Source organism: Myxocyprinus asiaticus, chromosome 1 (assembly GCF_019703515.2).
Source record: "Myxocyprinus asiaticus isolate MX2 ecotype Aquarium Trade chromosome 1, UBuf_Myxa_2, whole genome shotgun sequence".
NCBI lineage: Eukaryota > Metazoa > Chordata > Actinopteri > Cypriniformes > Catostomidae > Myxocyprinus > Myxocyprinus asiaticus.
Genome location: NC_059344.1, coordinates 49,216,006 through 49,236,490, shown reverse-complemented (window position 1 = coordinate 49,236,490; position 20,485 = coordinate 49,216,006). Strand labels below are relative to the sequence as shown.

General features: G+C 38.8%; 1 protein-coding gene across 1 annotated transcript; it reads left to right on the top strand.

The window, feature by feature from the left end:
- The first annotated feature begins 13,992 nt into the window (after window positions 1-13,992).
- LOC127447268 (methionyl-tRNA formyltransferase, mitochondrial-like) lies at window positions 13,993-20,464 on the top strand. The gene is made up of 9 exons (XM_051709043.1): window positions 13,993-14,841; window positions 14,930-15,130; window positions 15,299-15,421; window positions 15,518-15,605; window positions 15,906-15,981; window positions 16,105-16,196; window positions 16,283-16,358; window positions 16,465-16,542; window positions 20,322-20,464. The coding sequence occupies exons 2-9, from the start codon at window positions 15,123-15,125 to the stop codon at window positions 20,357-20,359; spliced, it is 579 nt and encodes a 192-aa protein (XP_051565003.1). The 5' UTR covers window positions 13,993-14,841; window positions 14,930-15,122; the 3' UTR covers window positions 20,360-20,464.
- Window positions 20,465-20,485: the final 21 nt, after the last annotated feature.

The following is a 20,485-nucleotide window of genomic DNA, read 5'->3' as shown; positions in this document are numbered from 1 at the left end:
TATGTAGAAATGCATTGTTAGTTATCCAAATGTACTTTAAATATACGACAAATAACGTGTAGCCTATAATATAAGGGTAATTGACAAATAAAAATTTCCAAGGAGATAAAATGAAGAAATCTTTTAAATATCTAATTTAAAACGTGTCAAATTCTTGGAGATGTAGGCTTATCTTTGTCCATGATGATTTCAGAAGAATTTAAAAACATTTTATAGTATTCTATACAAAAAAAAAATTTAATAACTTTAAACATTTAAATTGGAGTAACCATCAAGTGAAGGTATGTAATTACATACCTAAATCATACATTTCAGAAAAGTCACGAATATCAAGTTTTCTTAGGGTTACTCAATTTGACTTGAATAAAATGTGCCTTTTCATAAAAATTTCAAAATGTAATATAAATATGATTCTTTTGAAAACTTTACACTCAGTCACATGACGACAGAATTATCTGCAGGTTGCTTTATATCCTTTTTTTTTTTTTGTTCTTTTTTTTTTTTTTTTTTTGTGATTAACATTTTTATTGATTCATCTATTAAAAAGGAACAGCAAAACATATATATATACACAGAATCAATATTTTACCCTAACTATACCACCCCCCCAATCCCTCACCAGACCCCCATCAACACCCCGGTGGTCACATAATTACAGACACACAACAAACAAACAAAAAGTATATAAATAAATTTTTAAAAAAATTAAATAAATAATAAACTGATCTCACACATCCCCTACACCTCTCTCCATTGTCCCTCCCTGAGAGCCCTCCAAAAAAAGACAGATATTTGCCCCATTTCTCCCCAAACAGGTCTAGACTCCCCAGTCTTCTGGATATCCCCTCCTCAAGAGCTGCCACTCTGGCGACCTCTGAACACCACTCCTGAAATGGGGGCGCTCCAGCCGACTTCCAACTCCTTAGAATAATCTGTCTGGCAATCATAATACTAGTTAGGACCCAGTTTTTCACGTGTTCTCTTATTAATGACCTCCCCATCTCCTAAAATACAGAGTCTGGGGCAGAATAAAATCTGAGAGGCCAAAACTTCACACATAAAACTCTGAATCCTCAACCAGAACTCTTGAATCTTAGCACATCCTCAAAAGACATGGGTTGTGTCTCCATCTTCTGATTGACATTGCCAGCAGGTGGGTGTGTCTTTGAGACCAAGCCTATGCAATCTAGAGGGGGTCCAATAGACTCTATGTAAAATGTTGAATTGCATAAGGCAAACCCTTGCATCTCTAGATGCAGATTTGACATTTTTTAGAATCCTAGCCCACACTCCCTCCTCCAATACCAAGTTTAGATCTTTCGCCCATAATCCCTTAAGAGAAGCTGAAGTTCCATCCCACAGACTCTGAATTAACAGGGAGTAGTACACGGATGCCTCATGACCTTTTACGAAAGCAGTAATCACCACTCCCAGAGTATCTGCCGCATTAGGGGGGTGTAAACCACTCCCAAAAACAGTACAGAGCAGGTGGCGCAACTGTAAACACATATAGAACTGAGATCTGGGAATCCCAAAAAGTTTAACCAATTTTTGAAAGGATTTCAGCACTCCACTCTCATATAGGTCACCGAGTGTAGTAACCCCCCTCCCAATCCATTCTGACCAGCAAAAAGGGGACTTGTTGATGCATAATTTGGGGTTCAGCCTTTTGCTTGAGGGAACATTTAAATAAATGTCTGAATTAAACACTCTGGACACTTTTGTCCATACCTAGTTCAAATGCGAGATAACGGGATGTAATTTAACTTGTCTGATTAATTGATAGAAAGGCTTTGCAATGGTGAAATAGGGGCAAGAACTTCCTGCTCTATACAGAACCAGGGAGGGGCTCTCTCAGGTGGAAGCGACCAATGAGCCAAATGTCTGAGACCGAATGCATAATAATAAAATAAAATCTTGGGTAGGCCTAGCCCACCTTTGTCAGTCAGCCTATGTAACATATTGAAATGTAATTTGGGACACTTAACATTCCAAATGAAGGACTTCGCTATGCTATCAAATTGCTTGAAATAAGAGAGGGGGACATCTATAGGGAGAGAATGCAGCAAGTAATTGAATTTTGGATTAGAATTCATTTTAATAACATTAACTTTCCCGATCATAGATAAATGCAATGAAGCCCACCTGTCCACATCGCTCGAAAAACTTTTTATTAAGGGTCAAAATTAACTCTAACTAACTCTAATTTTGCTGGGAATAAAATGCCCAAATACTTAATGCCGTGTTTAGGCCACTGGAAGGTGCCCAGCTGGAAGGCCGTTACTGGGCAGTATGCTCGGAGCCAAAGCTTCAGATTTAGACCAATTGACTTTGTATCCTGAAAACTTAGAAAAGGAATTAATAATTCTGTGGAGGCAAGGCATAGATCTAGCAGGGTCAGAGACAAATAATAAAATATCATCTGTGTAAAGCAAAAGCTTATGCGCCACACCTCCCGCCACCACCCCTGGAAAATCCTCCTTTCTTATCGCAGCTGCTAATGTTTCCAGGGCAAGACAGAACAATAATGGGGAAAGAGGGCAACCCTGCCGAGTGCCCCTATTCAGAGTAAAATAATCTGAAATTAATCCATTTGTTTGTACTGCTGCTATAGGGTGTCTATAAAGTAACTTAATCCAACCAATAAATGTACTCCTAAACCCATACATTTCCAAAATCTTAAAAAGATAATCCCATGAGAGCCACGTGACGCCATGCAAAGGGCAAGCGTGTGAGAGACAGCTCTGCGCACTTTAAATAATTTTCATGATATAATCCGGTGAAATTCGATACACCCAGTTACACATTTACTGTTTGAGGTAAACATGGCAAAGATGTCAAAATCTTCGGGCTCTGGAGACATTAAAAGACACTTACGGGTTCAAGATGAAAGCCCAGACAAGCCTGTGGACCGGGGACTCGATTTGGATGGTGCGGTGGGAGAAGGAATCCAGCGTCAACTGTCCAACATGTCAGTGATGTTGATGAAGGTACTTGCGGACTTGGAGGATCTTGCTGTAATATGCCGATCGATTACGGTGATGGAAAAAAGAATTATCTGAGCTAGTCACAAGAATTTTAATTTTTTAATATATTTTATTTATTTATCACACATTATACATTTGCACATATACAGTGAAATTCTTTTTTTCACATATCCCAGAGTGCAGGGTCAGCCATGATATGGCACCCCTGGAGCAGATAGGCACAAGGGCCCAACAGTGGCATCTTGGCAGTGCTGGGGCTTGAACCCCCAACCTTCTAATCAGTAACCCAGAGCCTTAACTGCTGAGCCACCACTGCCCCCTTTTTTTTTATTTTTTTATTTTTTTTATTTTTTTTTTTTTATTATTATTAACTGAATTGAAGAGTGACAGATGTTGAAAAACAAATCAATTATTTGGAGGCATCAGAGAGGGAATTAGCCGCTAATCCGCCCGTGACCAAAGTTGATTTGGAAAGTGTTCTTGAAAAGCTTAAAGATCTTGAGAATAGAAGCCGCAGGAATAACATTCGAATTGTTGGAATTCCTGAGCACGAGGAGGGCAGAGATATGGTGAAATTCCTAGACGAGCTTTTCCCGAGTCTGCTCGACATAACAGGCCACAAGCTGGAAATCGAGCGAGCTCACAGAGTCCCAGATTCAAATTTTTGAAATCATCCGATAAAGATCTCGTGTTGCACCAAGCGAGGAGCAAAGGAAAGCTTTCTTGGAAGAATTATAATATTTTCTTGTTCCTGGACTTTGCGAACTCGACAAGAGAAACACGATCGGTTTAAGGAATGCAAGAAACTCTGACATCAGCGGAAGATCACTTTTGCTCTGATGTTTCCAGCCAGACTGAGAATAAACACCAAGGATGGCAGCAAAGTATTTTATTGAAACAATGGGTGAGTAACCATTGGGTGTTTTTCTTGTGAGTTGATTGACTCACTGTATATACTCTGGCTTTCGGAGGAAGCTGAGCGCCATTTTTGTTTCTTTTTGCATTGGCTCTGCCGAGTGGTTGGAGTTTGTTTTGTGGATTAACACTTTTGCTTAAAAAAATTTTTGCACTGACGGAAGATCACTTTTACAATGAAGTTCCCGGGCAGATTGAGAATTGACACTACGGATGACCACAAAATATCTAAATGCCCACACAAAGGATGTCTTTTATAAAGTTGGCGGACTGTGTAAATCATGGGATATACTTTTATGCAGCCTCCGAGTGAATTGACATTTGACCATCCGAGGAACCGGGATGCGTGTTTCGTTTCCTTTTGTGCTGGTCCTGCCTAGCGGTTGGAGCTTGTTTTGTTAAATAACACTACTTCAGGACCGTTATGGATGAATCTGTCAGTTCCTTGTGCTTATGCCTCCTGTTGGCTGGAGTATGATTTGTGGAGTATTTTCATGGGACATTGAAATGATTATGTCATCTGCTGCACTCATCAGCTGGCTCACCGAACACTTGAATCACTTGTTTGTCTGACCGAGGAAACTGAACGGCTTTATGTCAGCTGGAGTTTGTTTTGTGAAGGAACACACCTTTGAGACAGTTCTGTGAATGAGTCTACATGTTCTTTGTGTTTATTCTGCCTATTGGCTGGGGTTTGTTTTACAAAATATTTGATGTTATGTAATTTTGCCTTACAAATTTGTGAGGCAAAATTGAGCAATCCGATGGCAAAGTTGTCACGGGGGCTCTCGTATGCGTACATGGACTCTTTGAGTTTAGAGGGATTGACGCCGGTTGGCGCTGTCGTGCGTGGGATTAATGTGCACGTTTTTCTTTTTTCTGTTTGTTTTGTTCAGGGTTTTATTGTTGCATTAATGTTGAAATATGGTCTTCATAATTTTGTCTTTGGCACACAATTTATTTTTTCTATTATATCAAAATGTCAAATGTTAATATGAGTGTACTATCTCTCTCCACATGGAATGTGAATGGGTTGGGGCACCCCATAAAAAGAAGGAAGGTTATTTCTTTTCTTAAACGTAAGAAATATGATATAGTGTTTCTTCAAGAAACGCATCTTTCCCCGCAGGAAGCTGAAAAATTTGTGAAGATATGGGGTGGACATGTTTTCTTTAGTGCTGGCTCAAGTAAGAGCAAGGGAGTCATTATATTGGTAAATAAACATTTACAATTCAAATGTCTCAAACAGTTTAATGATAAATTAGGAAGAGTCATTATTGTTTTAGCAGAAATTCAGAGGCAAAGTCTGATTTTGGCACCTAACGCTGATGAACAGGGCTTTTTTATAGATCTTGAAGGAATGTTGCAAGCCACTGGCACCCCTCATGATATAATATTGGGAGGAGACTTTAATCTTTTGATGGACTCAGTCCTTGATCATAGTGAAGCAAAAGTGTGTAAGTGCCCTAGAGCAACACTGACGCTTCACGGGATGTGTAAAAATCTTGGTCTTGCTGATATCTGGCGACTTCTGAACCCATCTGGTAGAGACTATACATTTTTTTCATCGGTCCATAAGATTTATTCTATAATAGATTATTTTTTTTTTATATCTAAATCCCTCATTTCATCTGTTGTTGATTGCTCAATTGGAAACATTTTAGTCTCGGATCATGCCCTGGTGAGTTTAGAGGTGTTGCCACGTATAGAGAAAAAGAAATCATATAGTTGGCGCTTTAGATTTACATTTACATTTATTCATTTGGCTGACGCTTTTATCCAAAACGACTTACAAGAGAGCTTTAATGTATCCATTTTGCAAAATCCTGATTTCCAACAAATGTTAAAGACTGAAATCAATGTTTATATGGAGACCAACTGGTCCTCAGTATCTTCTGTGGGCGTGGCTTGGGAGGCACTTAAGGCGGTTCTTAGGGGTCGGATCATACAGTATGCCTCATTCATCAAAAAATCCAAAGCACGAGAACTCGTGGAGTTGGAAGGAAGTATTAAAAGTGCAAAGGCAGAGCTGAAGCGCCGTATGTCATCTGATGGCCCCATAGAATTGACCTGACTGAAATATAGATTTAATACTATTTTGTCACAGAAAGTGGAGTTTTGGTTATTCAGGGCAAGACAGTCATACTTTGAGTCGGGGGACAAAGCAAGGAAGCTTTTGGCTAGATATATAAAGCAGAGAGAGTCTTTTTCTATCATTCCCTTAGTGAAATCTGCTGGTGGTGAAATTTTTACCTCAGCCATTAATATTAATAATGCCTTTAAAGAGTTCTATCTTGATCTTTATAGTTCCATGTTTTCGTCTACTGATGAAGATATTAGAAACTTTGTGGAACCATTAGACCTAAACTGAAGACTGAGCAAAAAAACTCTCTTGATTCTGAGATAACCTTGGAGGAGCTTTACGAGGTAATTAAGTCCCTACCTACTGGCAAGGCTCCGGAGCCAGATGGAATTTTTTAGATCTTATGCTACAGAACTGGCTCCACTTTTGTTAGAAGTTTATACTGAATCATTAAAGAATGGAAAGCTTCCTCCAACCATGACACAAGCCCGGATCAGTCTGATTCTTAAACAGGACAAAGATCCAAGCGAGTGTAAAAGTTACCGTCCAATCTCTCTGATCCAACTAGTTCTAAAAATGTTGTCAAAAATGTTGGCTAATCAATTAAGTAAGGTTATGACATCTCTTATACATATAGATCAGGTGGGGTTTATTTGGGGCTGCAGCTCTTCTGATAACATCAGGTGTCTCATCAATATCATGTGGTCAGTAGCGAATGATCAGTCTCCGGTCGCTGCCATCTCACTTGATGCTGAAAAGGCGTTTGATATGGTAGCATGGGATTATGTTTTTAAGATTCTGGAAATGTATGGTTTCGGGAGTACATTTATTGGTTGGATTAAGTTACTTTATAGACACCCTGTAGCTGCAGTACAAATAAATGGATTAATTTCAGATTATTTTACTCTGGATAGGGGCACTCGGCAGGATTGCCCTCTTTCCCCATTATTGTTCTGTCTTGCCCTGGAAACATTAGCAGCTGCGATAAGAAAGGAGGATGATTTTCCAGGGGTGGTGGCGGGAGGTGTGGCGCATAAGCTTCTGCTTTACACAGATGATATTTTATTATTTGTCTCTGAACCTACTAGATCTATGCCTTGCCTCCACAGAATTATTAATTCCTTTTCCAAGTTCTCAGGATACAAAGTCAATTGGTCTAAATCCGATGCTTTGACACTGACAGCGTAATGTCCAGTAACGGCTTCCAGCCCGGCGCCTTCCAGTGGCCCAAACAGGGAATTACAGTAAATTTGTCTGATTTAGTTAGTGTTAATTTTGACCCTTTAATGAAAAAGGTTTTCGAGCGATGTGGGCAGGTGGGCTTCATTAAATTTATCGATGATTGGGAAGGTTAATGTTATTAAAATGAATTGTATTACAAAATGTAACTACCTGCTTCAGTATCTCCCAGTAGATGTCCCCCTCTCTTATTTCAAGCAATTTGATAGCATAGCGAAGTCCTTCATTTGGAATGGTAAACGTCCCAGATTGCATTTTAATAAGTTACATAGGCCGATTGACAAAGGTGGGCTAGGCCTACCCAAGATTTTGTTTTATTACTATGTGTTCAGTCTCAGACATTTGGCTCATTGGTCACTTCCACCAAGTTCTTGCCCCTATTTCGCCATTACAAAGGATTTCTATCAAACTAATCTGAAAAGTTAAGTTACACCCCGTTATTTCGCATTTACACTCGGTATGGACTTAAGTGTCCAGATTGTTTAAATTGGACACTAATTTGAATGTTTCCTCGAGCATATGGCAGAACGCAAGATTGTGTATTGGCAAGTCCCCTTTCTGCTGGTCAGAGTGGATTGTGAGGGGGGTTGCTACACTCGGTGACCTATATGAAAGTGGAGTGTTGAGATTGTTTGAAAACTTGGTCCAACATTTTGGGATCCCCAGACCTCAGTTTTATAGGTATTTACAACTGCACCACCTGCTTTGTACTATTTTTGGGAGAAGCACACAACCTCCTAAGGAAGCAGATGCTTTGGGAGAGGTGATTGCAGCTTTTGGAAAAGGTAATGAGGCATCAGTGTATTACTCCCTGTTAATTCAGAGTCTGGGGCATGGAGCCTTAACTTCTCTCAAGAGAGTATGGGAGAAAGATTTCAATTTGGCATTGGAGGAAAGTGTGTGGGCTAAGATTCTTAAAAACGTTAAGTCTGCATCTAGAGATGCAAGGGTGTGTCTTATACAATTCAAAATTTTGCATAGATTTTATTGGACCCCATCTAGACTGTATAGGCTTGGTCTTAAAGACACACCCACCTGCTGGAGATGCCAGTCGGAGGATGGAAACATGGCCCATGTTTTTTAGTGGTGTGTCAAGATCCAGAAATTCTGGTCGTAGGTTCAGAATTTTGTGTGCGACGTGGTGGGCACTCGGGTTTCGTTTTGCCCCAGACTTTGTGTTCTGGGCGATGGGGCGGTCATCGATGTGGGAGATGGCCATATAGAGAACTGGGTTCTGACCTGTGTGATGATTACCTGGCAGGTTATTTTGAGGGGTTGGAGGTCCGCTGGTACGCCCCCAAATCCGGAGTGGTGCACGGAGATGGGGAGGGTAGCGGCTTATGAGGAGGTGTCATTGGGAAGATGGGGTGATTTAGATTTGTTTGTCCGGAAATGGGGCATGTATTTGGAATTTTTGGGGGGCTCTCGGGTGGAGAGAGTATTGTAGTAAAGTTTTTAAGTGAGTTTGATTATTATGTGTGTATATGTATGTATGTATGTGTGTGTATATATATATATATATATATATATATATATATATATATATATATATGTGTGTATGTGTATGTATATATTTACTTATGTGTGACCACAGGATTGTTTTTGGGGAGGCGGGGTTGGGGAGGGTGAGGGTTGTGGGGTTTAAATGTTGTGTGTATATATATATATATATATATATATATATATATATATATATATATATAATGTGTGTGTGTGTGTGTGTGTGTGTATGTTTCTTGTTATTATAAGATTTAATAAAATAAGAATCTCATTCTACCATATCAAACACCTTCTCGGCGTCAAGTGAGATGGCAGCGACCAGAGTCTGATCATTCGCCACTGACCACATGATACAAATGAAACGCCTAATGTTGTCAGAAGAGCTGCGGCCCCAAATATACCCCACCTGATCTACAGGTGCTGGTCATATAATTAGAATATCATCAAAAAGTTGATTTATTTCACTAATTCCGATCAAAAAGTGAAACTTGTATATTATATTCATTCATTACACACAGACTGATATATTTCAAATGTTTTTTTCTTTTAATTTTGATGATTATAACTGACAACTAAGGAAAATCCCAAATTCAGTATCTCAGAAAATTAGAATATTACTTAAGACCAATACAAAGAAAGGATTTTTAGAAATCTTGGCCAACTGGAAAGTATGAACATGAAAAGTATGAGCATGTACAGCACTCAATACTTAGTTGGGGCTCCTTTTGCCTGAATTACTGCAGCAATGCGGCGTGGCATGGAGTCGATCAGTCTGTGGCACTGCTCAGGTGTTATGAGAGCCCAGGTTGCTCTGATAGTGGCCTGCAGCTCTTCTGCATTGTTGGGTCTGGCATATCGCATCTTCCTCTTCACAATACCCCATAGATTTTCTATGGGGTTAAGGTCAGGCGAGTTTGCTGGCCAATTAAGAACAGGGATACCATGGTCCTTAAACCAGATACTGGTTGTTTTGGCACTGTGTGCAGGTGCCAAGTCCTGTTGGAAAATGAAATCTGCATCTCCATAAAGGTGGTCAGCAGCAGGAAGCATGAAGTGCTCTAAAACTTCCTGGTATACGGCTGCGTTGACCTTGGACCTCAGAAAACACAGTGGACCAACACCAGCAGATGACATGGCACCCCAAACCATCACTGACTGTGGAAACTTTACACTGGACCTCAAGCAACGTGGATTGTGTGCCTCTCCTCTCTTCCTCCAGACTCTGGGACCCTGATTTCCAAAGAAAATGCAAAATTTACTTTCATCAGAGAACATAACTTTGGACCACTCAGCAGCAGTCCAGTCCTTTTTGTCTTTAGCCCAGGCAAGACGCTTCAGACGCTGTCTGTTGTTCAAGAGTGGCTTGACACAAGGAATGCGACAGCTGAAACCCATGTCTTGCATACGTCTGTGCGTAGTGGTTCTCCCCCACATTTTTGAATGGGTTTTGTTTCACAATCCTCTCCAGGGTGCGGTTATCCCTATTGCTTGTACACTTTTTTTCTACCACATCTTTTCCTTCCCTTCGCCTCTCTATTAATGTGCTTGGACACAAAGCTCTGTGAACAGCCAGCCTCTTTTGCAATGACCTTTTGTGTCTTGCCCTCCTTGTGCAACGTGTCAATGGTCGTCTTTTGGACAACTGTCAAGTCAGCAGTCTTCCCCATGATTGTGTAGCGTACAGAACTAGACTGAGAGACCATTTAAAGGCCTTTGCAGGTGTTTTGAGTTAATTAGCTGATTAGAGTGTGGCACCAGGTGTCTTCAATATTGAACCTTTTCACAATATTCTAATTTTCTGAGATACTGAATTTGGGATTTTCCTTAGTTGTCAGTTATAATCATCAAAATTAAAAGAAATAAACATTTGAAATATATCAGTCTGTGTGTAATGAATGAATATAATATACAAGTTTCACTTTTTGAATGGAATTAGTGAAATAAATCAACTTTTTGATGATATTCTAATTATATGACCAGCACCTGTATATGTATAAGAGATGTCATAACTTAATCAATTAGCCAAAATTTTTGACAATATTTTTACATCTAGCTGGATCAGAGAAATTGGACGGTAACTTTTACACTTGCTTGGATCTTTGTCCTTTTTAAGAATCAGACTGATCCGGGCTTGCGTTATGGTTGGCGGAAGCTTTCCATTCTTTAATGATTTTGTATAAACTTCAAACAAAATTGGGGCCAGTTCTGCAGCATAACATCTAAAAAATTCAGCGGCAAAACCATCTGACCCCGGATCTTTGCCTGAAGGCAAGGCCTTAATTACCTCGTCAAGCTCCTCCAAGGTAATTTCAGATTTAAGAGAATTTTTTTGCTCAGTCGTCAATTTAGGGAGTTCTAATGGTTCCACAAAGTTTCTAATATATTCATCAGTAGATGAAGACGTGGAACTATAGAGATCAAGATAGAACTCTTTAAAAGCATTATTAATATCAATGGCTGAGGTAAAAATTTCACCACCAGCAGATTTCACTGAGGAAATGGTAGAAAAAGACTCTCTCTGTTTTACATATCTAGCCAGAAGCTTCCCTGCTTTGTCCCCCGACTCAAAGTATGACTGTCTTGCCCTGAACAACAAACAACAAAATAGTATTATATCTATATTTCAGTCGGGTCAATTCTCTGAGGCCATCAGACAACATTCGGCGCTTCAGCTCTGCCTTGGCACTTTTAATATTCTCTTCCAACTCCACAAGTTCTCGTGCTTTGGATTTTTTGATGAATGAGGCATACTGCATGATCCGGCCCCTAAGAACCGCCTTAAGTGCCTCCCAAGCCACGCCCACAGAGAATATTGAGGACCAGTTGGTCTCCATATAAACATTGATTTCAGCCTTTAACATTTGTTGGAAATAAGGATTTTGCAAAGTGGATACATTAAAGCGCCAACTATATGATTTATTTTTCTCTGTATGTGGCAACACCTCTAAATTCACCAGGGCGTGATCTGAGACAAAGATGTTTCCAATTGAGCAATCAACAACAGATGAAATGAGGGATTTAGATATTTTAAAAAAATCTATTCTAGAATAAATCTAATGGACTGATGAAAAAAATGTATAGTCCCTACCAGATGGGTTCAGAAGTCGCCAGATATCAGCAAGACCAAGATTTTTACACATCCTGTGAAGTGTCACTGTTACTCTAGGGGGCTTACACACTTTTGCTTCACTATGATCAAGGACTGAGTCCATCAAAAGATTAAAGTCTCCCCACAATATTATATCATGAGGGGTGCTAGCGGTTTGCAACATCCCTTCAAGATCTATAAAAAAGCCCTGATCATCAGCGTTCGGTGCGTAAATATTAGCCAAAATCAACCTTTGCCCCTGAATGTCTGCAAAAACAATAATGACTCTTTCTATTTTATCTTTAATCTGTTTGAGACATTTGAATTGTAAATGTTTAGTAATCAATATAATGACTCCCTTGCTCTTACTTGAGCCAGCACTAAAGAAAACATGTCCACCCCATATCTTCACAAATTTTTCAGCTTCCTGCGGGGAAAGATGCGTTTCTTGAAGAAACACTATATCATATTTCTTACGCTTAAGAAATAACCTTCCTTCTTTTTATGGGGTGCCCCAACCCATTCACATTCTATGTGGAGTGAGATAGTACACTCATATTAACATTTGACATTTTGATATAATAGAAAAAATAAATTGTGTCAAAAGCAAGATTATACAGACCACATTTACCATTAATGCAACAATCAAACCCCGAACAAAACAAACAGAAAAAAGAAAAACGTGCACATTAACCCCGCGCACGACAGCGCCAACCGGCGTCAATCCCTCTAAACTCAAAGAGTCCATGTACGCATACGAGAGCCCCCGTGACAACTTTGCTGTTGGATTACTCAAGTCTGGTGCTTCTGCACAAATATTGTGAGGCAACATTACATAACAGAAAATACTTCGTAAAACAGACCCCAGCCAACAGGCAGAATAAACACAAAGAACATGTAGATTCATTCACAGAACTGTCTTGAAGGTGTGTTCCTCCACAAAACAAACTCCAGCTGATATAAAACCGTTCAGTTTCCTCGGACAGACAGACAATTGTTCAGTGAGCCGGCTGTTATGAGTGCAGCAGATGACGTAATCATTCCAATGTCCCTTAAAAATACTCCACAAAACAAACTCCAGCCGCTAGGCGGAGCCAGCACATAAAGAAACAAAACAGGGATCCCGGTTCCTCGGATGATCAAATGTGTATTGAGCGAGTCTAATTCACTCATGACTTACTCAGTCTGACAACTTTATAAAAGACGTCCTTTATGTGAGCATGTAGATATTTTGCTGTCATCCATAGTGTCCATTCTCAATCTGGCTGGGAACTTCAGTGTAAAAGCGATCTTCCGTCAATGCAAAAGTTTCTTGGAGTGTCATGCCACAAACCAAACTCCAGCCAATAGGCAGAGCCAACGCAGAAAGAAACAAAAATGGCGCCCAGATTCCTCAGACAATCGAGATACTGAACAGCAAGTCAGTTCACTCACATATAGTTTGTATGAAGGCCAGTGCCTTTTTGGGGCATAAAACTAATTTGCTGCCGTCCTTGGTGTCTATTCTTGGTTTGGCCAGAAACATCAGAGCAAAAGCAATCTTCCGTTGATGTAAGAGTTTCTTACATTCCTTGAACCGATCGTGTTTCTCTCTTGTCGAATTTGTCGAAAAGTCCAGGAACAAGACAATATTGCGATTCTTCCAAGAAAGCTTTCCTTTGCTCCTCGCCTGGCACAACACGAGATTTTATCAGATGATCTCAGAAATTTGGCCAGGATTTATCGGGGCCTGTCTCCCTCAGCAAATCTGTGAGCTCGCTCGATTTCCAGTTTATGGCCTGTTATGTCGAGCAGACTCGGGAAGAGCTCGTCTAGGAATTTCACCATATCTCTGCCTTCTTCATGCTCAGGAATTCCAACAATTCATATGTTATTCCTTTGGTTCATATTTTCGAAATATTCAAGTTTTTCCAAAATACATTTCAAGTCTGTTTTGGATGCGGGCGGATTAGCGGATAATTCCATTTCCAAAGATTCCAGATAATCGATTCGTTTTTCAACATCTGACACTCTTTTGACCAACTCAGGGAATTTTGTTTCCATCGCTGCAATCGATCGACGTATTACAGCGAGATCCTGATTAAAAGTGTCTTTTAATGTCTCCAGAGTCTGAGGATTTTTACTTCTTTGCCATGTTTACCTCAAAGAATAAATATGTAACTGGATGTATCGAATCTCACCGGTTATAACATGAAAATAATAATAATTTAAAAAAAAAACAGCAAAGTGTGCAGAGCTAGCCACTCACACGTCTGCTCCTCACGTGGCGTCACGTGACCGCAATCTAAAATGTTTTTTCTTTCTTTCTTTTTTTTTTTCTAGATTACTTATGTCAACATTTCTTATTTCAAGAATTTACGCTTTAACGACGCTTGTATTTATTTTACTGTTTCCGGTTGCACCACACTTTTTACTTTAAGCCCTAGAAATAAGCATCACAATTACTTTGAACTCAGAAACTGAAGACATGTTCATCGTATTAGGGGATTATTCAAGGATTTCTCTCTTTTTTTTTTTTTTTTTTTTTTTTTTTTTTTAGTAAAGCGTAAATGACGCCACCTTCATCATGGCGACGCGCGCGTACATAACGCTTTTCAATAACCTTGCACCATTAATCAGCTGGTTTAGTTAAACGGATTATTATAATGGACATAATGTGGGCCCCTAACTGTGAAAAATGTCTGGACAGTCTTGACTGAATTTATTAAATGTTTTTGTAATTAAGGTGTCGGTGGCTATAATGATAGTGTAAAGCCTTATATTAGAGGACGTGGAGCCTAAACAATTTAAAAGTCATAGATCAAAGGACATTTACTCTCATAAGGACTTTTTAGGAACTGTATCACACACTGGATTTCGACCTGTCTTCGTGAAAGTCATGTCAAACACAGGAGAGACGTATTTCTTTTAAATAGACGCAAATTTATTGTTACTCAAACACAACCTTCTTCAAAACCACCCTGGCGAATATTATTCTTTGGAAGTGACGATTTTGCTGTAGAATCGTTGAAACTGCTACATGCATCTCGGTAAAGATGTCCTGTTTGCATTAGTATAACTCAATTTTGTGCTATCGCCCTGTTTCATCATTCATTATTTTGCTGTTTTGCTTTGTAGAGATGACGCAAAACCTGGAATCATAAATTCACTTGAGGTTGTGACATTGTCTAGTGATGCTCCATTGTGGAAGTATGCAGAGCAGCACAAACTTCCTCTACATCAATGGCCAGATGTGGACTAAAGCGCACAATTTGATGTGGGTGTGGTGGTGTCCTTTGGCTGTTTAATTAAGGGGAACATCATTAACAAAATGCCATAGTAAGTAATGAGCACTCGCATAATGAGCTTGAGTTTGGTGACTGAGTACAATGTTTGGGTGCAGAATTAATGTACAGTTTTTTTTGTCTGTTGTAGCCAGAGTACTTGAATTCAAAACATTTTGAACAGCATGAACTAATAATTATTTGGTATGATTTTTTTCCTCAGTGGGATTCTGAATGTGCAACCTAGTCTGTTACCAAGGTGGCGGGGACCTGCTCCAATCTTCCATACAGTCCTACATGGTGACAGTGTCACGGGAGTAACTATAATGCAAATAAAACCCAAGGGGTAAATGCTATCTAACTGTGCATGGTAGGACTAACAGACTAATATCTTAATATTAAAACTGAATTCTTTCCTGCAATGTATTTCACATTATTCCAGATTTGATGTGGGCCCCATTCTCCAACAAGAGCTGCACGAGGTTCCAAAGAACTGCATTGCTGATGAGCTGGGAGCCACTTTGGCAGTTGTTGGTGCCAGAATATTAACTTCTTTCCACCTTTGTCATTTTGAAGATCTATAAAGAAAATGTTTTTAGTTTTTGTTGAAATTTTGGGTAAAATGTGTTTGATTGTAAAGTTATCTACTTTTCATTTTTGTCACTAAGATCCAGACAGTAATCCAAGATTATTATTTATTTACATTGTGTCAGTGGGTTGTACAGTCTGTGTTCTGCACCTTTTTTTTTTTTTTTTTTTTTTAACAGTTTTTTTAACAGTTTTTTTAATTAATGGCAAGGTTAGATTCACATGGATTATGTTTGTAACAGTTGATGGACTCTCTTAAGACACCTTCCAGAAAGGATAGCAATAGAAAGGAGCAACCTAAAAATGGTGCAACCTTTGGTAAGTGTGTTATTATAAGTAATGACCTCTGCAAATTCTAAAGCACCCTTAAGACCACCTGTGTGAAAAGGATCTTCAAACAGACAAACTACATTATACAACCGTCTTAATTATTATCTTCAGCTCCTAAAATCAGTTCCAGAATGGCCTGGATAACATGGGAAGAACACAGTTGTGACCACATTGATCGACTATGTCGAGCTATTGGATCTCGGGTAAGATTCTAAGAAGCATGTAAATGTACATAATTTGTATTTTAATCATCATTAAACAAAGTGTTTACATGTTTTTATGAAACCAGATTCCTTTGAAAACCATATGGATGGGTAATCCATTCAAACTTCTGGACTTTGTCAAATGCAGTGTGCTTTTTCCAGGTAACAGGAGTGCTTATTTGGTAATTTTGTGTTTTTGGCTGTAAGATAAACTTACCATTACTGTCTAATGAAAAGATTGCAATGAGTGATCACACTTTCTTTGCAGCTGCTCCACATTTATCTGCAGTGCCAGGGTCTGTCTGTTATAAAAAAAGAATCAAATACCCTGCTTGTTCCCTGCAAGGTATGCACATAATTACAAAATGGTATGAAATTGGATTTTCAGAATGCAGTGACACAGTATATGACAGCACACAATATTTTATAATATACATGTAACACATCAGGAATAGTATTTTATTATGGTGATCATTCTAAATAGTTCATTCAATGTTGATATTGTTTTAGAAGTACATCCCTAATTCCGAAAAAGTTGGGACAGTATAGAATATGCAAATAAAAACTAAAAGGAGTGATTTGTAAATTCTATTCACCCTGTGCTATATTGAAAGCACTACAACAACAACACATTATTTGATGTTTTACCTTGTGAATGTAATTGTTTTTTTGTTGTTGAAAATATACTCATTTAAAATCTCATGACTGCAACTCACTCCAAAACATTTTGATGTTACACAGTGTTTACCACTGTGTAACATCAACATTTCTTCTAAAAACACTTTAAAAAAAAAAAAAATTCTCCTAATTTGGAATGCCCAATTCCCACTACTTAGTAGGTCCTTGTGATGGGGCGGCTACTCACCTCAATCCGGGTGGTGGAGGACAAGTCTCAGAAGCGGAGGCAACTGAGACTTGTCCTCCACCACCCGGATTGAGGTGGTGGGGGACAAGTCTCGGTTGCCTCCGCTTCTGAGACTGTCAATCCGCACATCTTATCATGTGGCTTATGCTCGTTGTGCATGACACCGCAGAGACTCGCAGCATGTGGAGGCTCATGCTACTCTCCGTGATCCATGCACAACTTACCATGCTCCCCACTGAGAGAGATAACCACTAATCGCGACCACATGGAGATTACCCCATGTGACTCTATCATCCCTAGCAACCGGGCCAATTTGGTTGCTTAGGAGACCTGGCTGGAGTCACTCAACATGCCCTGGATTCGAACTCGTGACTCCAGGGGTGGTAGTCAGCGTCTTTACTCGCTGAGCTACCCAGGCCCCATCTAAAAACACATTAAAGGGATGGTTCACCAAAAAATTTTAATTCTCTCATCATTTTCTCACCATCATGCTGTTCCAGATGGGTATGACTTTCTTTGTTCTGCTGAACACAAACAAATATTTTTGAAAAATATTTCCGCTCTGTTGGTCCATTCAATGTAAGTGAATGGTGGTCAGAACTTTAAAGGTCCAAAAAGCATATAAAGGCAACATAAAAGTAATCCATGTCTTCAGAAGTGATATGATAGGTGTGGGTGAGAAACAGTTCAATATTTAAGTATTAAATATAAATATAAACTATAAATCTCATCTTTAACATTCTTCTTTTGTTTTTGGTGATTCACATTCTTCATGCATATTGCCACCTACTGGGCAGGGAGGAGAATTTATAGTAAAAAAATGACTTAAATATTGATCTGTTTCTCCCCCACACTTATCATATCGCTTCAGAAGATATGGATTAAACCACTGGAGTAGTATGGACAGAGGTGGGTAGTAACGCGCTACATTTACTCCATTACATTTACTTGAGTAACATTTTGGAAAAAAAATTACTTTTATGAGTATGTTTTATGTTTTACAGTACTTTTCACTCTTACTCAAGTACATTTCTGATGAAAATATTTACTTTTACTTCATTACGATGGGTGGCGTTCCTGTCGTTGCATTACTGGTTTTAATTTAATCAGTGTTAATAAATAAGTAATTTATTGAGATTTTTGAATGGGACTCTTACGACAGCAGAACTTCACAGCTGCAGGCTGTCACTCAAGTTGCGTTCAACACTACAGCAGCAAGTGTGCAAAACAAACATTTCTTCGCTCCACACAATGCCTTCATTTTACACCAAGACAAGAATATATTTCAAGATTAAAATTGCAGCTCCAACTTAAGAAAACACGGTGAGGTAACACAATTTTAGAGATTGTGATAATGTGGGCTTGTCTGTGTCATGGTGATACTCATTCATTTTCAGCATGAATCTGTAACTGTGGGCTCTTATGACCTCAGTTTGTTAGTTTACATTTTTATATCAGCGCTGCAGCATATCAGTGCCTACTGTATAAATCCTTGTAAACATCCACATTAAGTGCAAATGTTTTGTCCTGCCTATCACGATTGTGAGCATTTCTGCACGTGCAAGGTTGGCGCATGCACAGCATTTGACAGATGTGAGCGACGTTGTGTTATGGACAACAAGCTTCCAAACAGAGATAAGGTGCAATTTACCCTTAGTGTACAGAACCAATTATCTAAATTCTTTTGACACTGAAAATGCTGGAACTACACTGAACTAAATTCAGGCAGGATGTAAAAAACTGTGAAATAATGACAGAAGGCATGAATAAAGCATGATCTTGCTTCAGTATATAATTGAACATTATATATAATTTGGGACAGTGTGATATTGTTCAAGTTTTTCACCATAATAATTACTAGAAAAAGGTTTCTAAACTTCTTTTCTAATTGACAGATTCATCCAAATCTGATAAGCATCCTTTAAGTGATAGTTCAACCTTTAATTAATATTCTGTCATAATTTCCCTGCCCTCATGTTGTTTCAAACCTGTGTGACTTTATGTATTGTGAGGAAATCAAAAGATGTTAGACAGAATGTTAGAGACTGACAGTCTCAGTCACCATTCCCTTTCAAAATATGGAGGGGTAAAAAAACATGCAGTGAAAGTAAGTGGTGATTAAGGCTAGTATTCTATCTAACATCTCCTTAAAGGAATAATTTTCCCAAAATTGAAAATTCTCACATCATTTACCCTCATGACATCCCAGATGTTTTTATTTATTTATTTTTTTTTTTCTGCTGAACACAAAGATTTTTAGAAGAATATCTCAGCTCTGTTGGTTCATAGAATGCAAGTGAATGGGTACCAAATACTTTGAAGCTCATAAAGCACATAAAGGCAGCATTAAAGGAATTCAAATGACACTGGTTCAATCTATGTCTTCAGAAGTGATTTGATGGGTGGGTGAGAAACAGATCAATAATTAAATCCTTTTTTTACTAATAAATCTCCACTTTCACATTCTTTTCACATGTTTTTGGTGATTCAGTTCTTTGTGTATATTGCCTCCTACTGGGCAGGGAGGGGAATTAATAGTAAAAAAGGACTTTATATATTATAAAGTTATAGATATTTGTATGTTTCTCACCCACACCTATCATATTGCTTCTGAAAATCACTGGAGTTATATGAATTACTTTTATCTATGTGCTTTTTGGAGCTTAAAAGTTCTGATCACCATTCACTTGCATTGAATGGACCTACAGATCTGAGACATACTGTATTTCAAAAAATCTTTGTTTGTGTTCTGCTGAAGACAGAAAGTCACACATCTGGGATGGTATGAGGGTGGGTAAATGATGAGAGAATTTTCATTATTGGGTAAAATATGCCTTTAAATGTTTGGGCACTGAAGACACAAGTTTGTGATGTTTAGCAAGCACAGTTTGCAGGTCTTCAGCTGCGCAACTGTACAGGGCCTTCATTCCCTTATTGTGTGCTCCATAATGCGCCACACATTCTCAATTGGAGACAGGTCTGCAGGAAGGCCAATTTAGCACCCGCACACTCTGCTTATGCAGCCATGCACTTGTAAACCGGGCAGTATGTGGATTGCTGTTGTCCTAAAATATAGCACAGGTTGAGTAGAATTTACAAATTACTCAATTTTGTTTTTATTAGCATTTTTCATACTGTCCCAACTTTTTCAGAATTGGGGTTGTGCATTATTTTGCATTGTAACGGCTTAAATTGCATTGTTGTACAATTGGCACTGCATAATAAGGCATTCTCATGTCTTTGTCTCTTTTTCCAAACAGTTTCTCTTAGGATGGCTGGGTTGGATTTAAAACTGTGAAGTTCAAGATAAAGTTGTCAGCAGCAGATTTCTTTAATGGATATCTCCACCAGAGTGTGCTGAAGAGATCTCAGTCTCCAGTAGGACAGGACAGAAATATGCTACTTCAGAAAAAGACTTTATTGC

Bases quoted from the DNA above. Each gene is read 5' to 3' on its own strand.
- LOC127447268 (XM_051709043.1), top strand. The intron at 16,197-16,282 runs GTAAGATTCTAA...TTATGAAACCAG, and splicing joins GTCGAGCTATTGGATCTCGG to ATTCCTTTGAAAACCATATG. The intron at 16,543-20,321 runs GTATGCACATAA...TTTTCCAAACAG, and splicing joins CCCTGCTTGTTCCCTGCAAG to TTTCTCTTAGGATGGCTGGG.